At 38.8% G+C, this 4,624-nt stretch overlaps 1 protein-coding gene across 1 annotated transcript; it reads right to left on the bottom strand.

The window, feature by feature from the left end:
- Positions 1–655: 655 nt before the first annotated feature.
- Positions 656–4,321, bottom strand: LOC110801575 (uncharacterized). Its single transcript, XM_056829436.1, has 4 exons — positions 2,073–4,321; positions 1,655–1,975; positions 1,471–1,570; positions 656–1,372 (listed from the first exon to the last, which is right to left on the bottom strand). The coding sequence occupies exons 1-4, from the start codon at positions 4,319–4,321 to the stop codon at positions 656–658; spliced, it is 3,387 nt and encodes a 1,128-aa protein (XP_056685414.1).
- Between the last annotated feature and the right edge of the window lie 303 nt (positions 4,322–4,624).

The raw sequence follows: 4,624 nt of genomic DNA, 5'->3' as shown, positions 1-4,624 counted from the left end.
TATTATAAGTCATACCATAGTTTACCAAATAAGGAAAATTAGTCGGTAGTTACTTAAGTTCTAAGCCATACCATAGTTTACAAAAAAAAGAAACTTAGTCATACCATAGTTCACCAGGTGTCATCCAAAAGACTCCTGGCTCAACAACCACTTCATCTTGTTGTGTCTCAGGTACAACCTCACTATCATACTCACCCTGAGTCATGTCATCATCAAAGAAGGTATCCTGAGTGGATTGTGTGATATGTGGACTATCGCGAGCACCTCCATGAGCACCTCCATGAGCACCCCCACGAGCACCTTTACGACCACCTCCACGAACACAGCCACTGCCTGAACTTTCCCCTCGACCAGACATCTGTTTAATTAGTAAAACACAAACCAAACATTAGCTATATAAATAAATTCCAAAAATAGTAAACGTTCGATATATGTAAGTTTCGAATAAGAAGTACATGCTATGGTTATATAATTCGTTCCATAAAAAGAGATAACATAATTCGCACTTCAAACATAAGATTATCAACGTTCGCTCCTTACAAATAGATAGCATGATTTGCGTTTCAAACATAAGACTAACAAACTACATCTTAATGTATGTTCAACACAACATTTTACAAACTAAATTGAATCAATCACATCAAGAACATGCTAGCTAGTCGTCGTATGCATCATCATCAAACTCATCATCATCAAACTCATCATCAACATCATCATCGTCACTTGTCTCAAACTCAGCATCTTCATCGCCACTTGTCTCAAACTCATCAGCCTCAACATCGTCCTCATCTATCACGTCCTCATCATCTTCTTGATCTTCATAATCTGGGATCTCATCCGGAGCACAAATAGCTGAAGAAACCTCATTCGCATCTTCTTGGAGAAATTCTAAGCCAACCGGAGCATCAATCACTGACCTTGCCTTAGTCTTAAACACAGCCCACCATTGGTCTTTATCCCTCTTCAAACTAGGGTAATGAGCAAAGTACACTTGGCTAACTTGGTAAGACAATACAAACGGGTCGTACTTTGGGTACCTCTTAGAATGATTGACCTCCACAAGTTTGTATTGTTCGTGAATGTTCATACCTTTCACGGAGTCCATCCAACTGCACTTAAACAAGATTGTCTTGTACTCTCGAAGCTTACCACAATAGGCAACTTCAACCACCTCCTCTAAAATGCCAAAGTAGTCAATTTCTTCGGGACTTTGTACACACACTCCATAATTCTTAGTTGACTTGTGTTTTCCATAGTCATGCGTGTGAAAATTATATCCATTCACATAGAAATGACTCCATGTTCTCACTTGTCTAGAGGGGCCCATTGCAAGAGCGCGTATCACATCATCAGTTATCAAAGACCAGAGAACCTAATTTGTAGAAGAAGTCAGTAATTTTTGTATTGTGTTAATGATTAGTATAAAGTGATATAATAATATCAATATAAACAATACAAAATTAATCTCACATGTGACTTAAACCATTCAGGGTATTGGGCTTCGAATTTACTCCAAATATCCTCCAAAGCTATGTGTGGATGAATTTGGCGAATATGCTCCTCAAATTTCCTATGGTAATTAAATATTAGTTTATTACCTTTCATAATAAAATATTAGTTTATTACATTTCATAATTAAATATTAGTTTATTACCTTTCATAATCACCTAAGATGCCACTGTTTGCAAGCACATAAAGATGTGCTCGATCATACTCCTTGTCTTGCAAGTAGCGCAAACGACCATTAGTAGGTGCACGGCCACTATCAACCCTGAACATCTCGGGGATATTAACATCATCTTGGTTCTCAACAACCAAATTGACGTTTCTTCCAAGATCCCTTGCTTTGGTGTCAACCTCCGGTTGAAAATAATTGGAACAAAAGTTTGAAATCTCCTCCATTAGGTAAGCATTGCATATGGAGGCTTCTACACGTGCCTTATTTCCAACCTTACGCTTTAAATGGTTAAGAAACCTATAAAATACGTAAGTGTAATCAATAGTTACTAATAAATGTGTAGAGTGCTTAAAAAATATTACTTATTTACACGTAAGGGAATTTTTTTGATTACCTTTCAAATGGGTACATCCACCTGTACTGCACCGGACCACCAACCTTTGCCTCATGTGGAAGATGGACTGGCAAATGTTCCATTGAGTTGAAAAATGCCGGTGGGAAGATCTTCTCTAGCTTGCACAAGATCTCAGCAATATTCTTATCCAAGCGATCTATATCACTCATTTTGATAGTGGGAGCGCATAAATCTCGAAAGAATTGACTGATTTCCGTAATTGCCTTCCAAACATGCAAGGGAAGCAATTCCACTAAAGCAACAGGCAGTAACCTCTCCATGAAGACATGACAATCGTGGCTCTTCATTCCATGCAGCTTATATGATTGGAGATTGACACACCTACTCAAGTTTGAAGCAAATCCATCCGGGAATTTCAAGTCTCGAACCCATTCACATAACACCTTCTTTTGAGCCTTGTCAAGTGCAAAAGGTGCTTTTGGCATGGTTTTACTTCCATTTTCAAGCTCTAACTGCCGACGTTTACAATACTTTGCCATGTCTTTTCTTGCATTAGCGGTGTCCGAGGTGCTGCCTTTCACATCCATCACAGTGTTAATGAGTTGGTCAAAAAATTTCTTTTCAATGTGCATGACAACTAGATTGTGCCGGAGAAGCAAATCCTTCCAGTATGGGAGTTCCCACATAATACTTTGTTTGAACCATCCCTTTTTGGCACTCTTCAACTTCTTAAGAGCCTCGGGACCATCAGTTGCTTTAGGCAAATCCTTCACACATTGCCACAATTCTTCACCACTCATTATATGCGGACCCATGCCATTTTCAACTTTGTTTTTGCAGAAAGCTGTTTTATTCTTCCGAAAAGGGTGACCTTGTGGAAGAAATTGACGATGGAAATCAAACCATGAAACTTTACCTCCATGTTCTAGCCAAAATGCCTTGGACTTATCCATACAGTAAGGGCATGCCTTCTTTCCGGCAGTGGACCATCCAGATAACATTCCATATGCAGGGAAATCACTAATAGTCCACAAAACGGCTGCGCGGAGGTTGAAATTTTGCTTGCTTGATATGTCATAAGTCATAGCCCCAACCTCCCATAACTGTTTCAACTCTTCGATGAGCGGTTGCATGTACACATCCAAGTGTCCCTTTGGATTTTTAGGACCGGGAACGAGCAAAGAAAGGAACATGAAGGGTTTTTTCATACACATCGATGGAGGCAAGTTGTATGGTGTAAGAATAACAGGCCAACATGAATATTGGGAGCCAAACTTACCATGGGGGGCAAATCCATCCGTGCATAAACCAAGCTTAACATTTCGAGGCTCTAATGCGAAATCAGGAAAGGTTGCATCCAAGTGCTTCCATGCTTCACTGTCACTAGGATGTGCAAAGGTGTTTTGAACTCGAGGATTCTTGGCGTGCCAAGTCATATCCTCGGAAACGTTCTTGGTAGCATACAACCTTTGCAACCTAGGTGTGATTGGAAAATAGATCATGACTTTAGCCGGTACAAGCTTGCCTCTAGAAGTCTTCCTATATCGATCACTTCCACATACTCTACATTTATCTAATTGTGCATCGGCTTTCCAGAAGAGCAAACAACCTTTAGGACATGTGTGGATCCTCTCGTGAGGAAGTTCCAAGCCATGAAGAACCTTCTTTATACTATTGAAAGTTCTACCCATTTGGTTGTTATTTGGAATAGCATCATTCATCAAAGAAGCAAACCCATCCACACACCTGTGTTGTAAGTTGAATTCACATTTCAAACTTGCAATTCTTGATGCCATCTCCAACACAGATAGGTTGCTCCCTTCATATAATGGATCTTCAGCTGCCTTTAGAAGGTCGATAAGCTTCTTGGCTTCACCATTTGGCTCTTCTTCAACTACATCGACCTCTTCGTTCAACATATGTTCTTGATTATTTCCTAGAGCATCGATAACCATTTCACGGTATGGATTTGTTTGAACACGCGAGACGGACTCTCCAAAAATTTCCCCTTGACATACCCATTCATCGTAATTACGAACAAAACCCTTCTTGTACAGATGTAGTCTAACTGTTTCAACATCATAGAACCGTCTGTTATCACACAGGGGACATGGGCATCTTATTTTGTCACCGTCACCACAACTTGGATGCTCTTTGCAAAACTCAATGAACTCTGTAACCCCATTGAGAAACTCGGGCTTAATATTGCGCCCATAAAGTCTATCATACATCCATTTACGCTCCGTCCTTTTCATGATACTAAATTCTACACCCTCAACAAAAATCATGTTACTAATTAATCAAACTCTACAAACCTAATAGTTAATGTGAATAATATATATTATATATACACAAATGTATAATACATGCATTTACTAATTAGATAACTTAGCCATGAATAAATTAGGATATTCAATTAGGATATTCAATTTTAACACGAACTTTGATGGTGTGGAGAAAGATTAATATGAGGAAATGATTTGTTTTTCATATAACATAAATAAACTTACCCAAAAAATCCAAATATGATTTGATCTAACCACTTACAAATTTAACTAATCATGATTTATGAAGAGAAGGATTCGGGTTTG

The sequence above is a fragment of the Spinacia oleracea genome, chromosome 5, assembly GCF_020520425.1.
Source record: "Spinacia oleracea cultivar Varoflay chromosome 5, BTI_SOV_V1, whole genome shotgun sequence".
Lineage (NCBI taxonomy): Eukaryota > Viridiplantae > Streptophyta > Magnoliopsida > Caryophyllales > Amaranthaceae > Spinacia > Spinacia oleracea.
This window is presented reverse-complemented; position numbering and strand designations above follow the sequence as displayed.

Excerpts from the sequence above, each read along its gene's own strand:
- LOC110801575 (XM_056829436.1), bottom strand. The coding sequence starts at position 4,321 with ATGATTTTTGTTGAGGGTGTAGAATTTAGTATCATGAAAAGGACGGAG. Across the intron at positions 1,976-2,072 it reads TGGATGTACCCATTTGAAAG|GTTTCTTAACCATTTAAAGC; the intron begins GTAATCAAAAAA and ends CGTATTTTATAG. Across the intron at positions 1,571-1,654 it reads ATCTTAGGTGATTATGAAAG|GAAATTTGAGGAGCATATTC; the intron begins GTAATAAACTAA and ends TAATTACCATAG.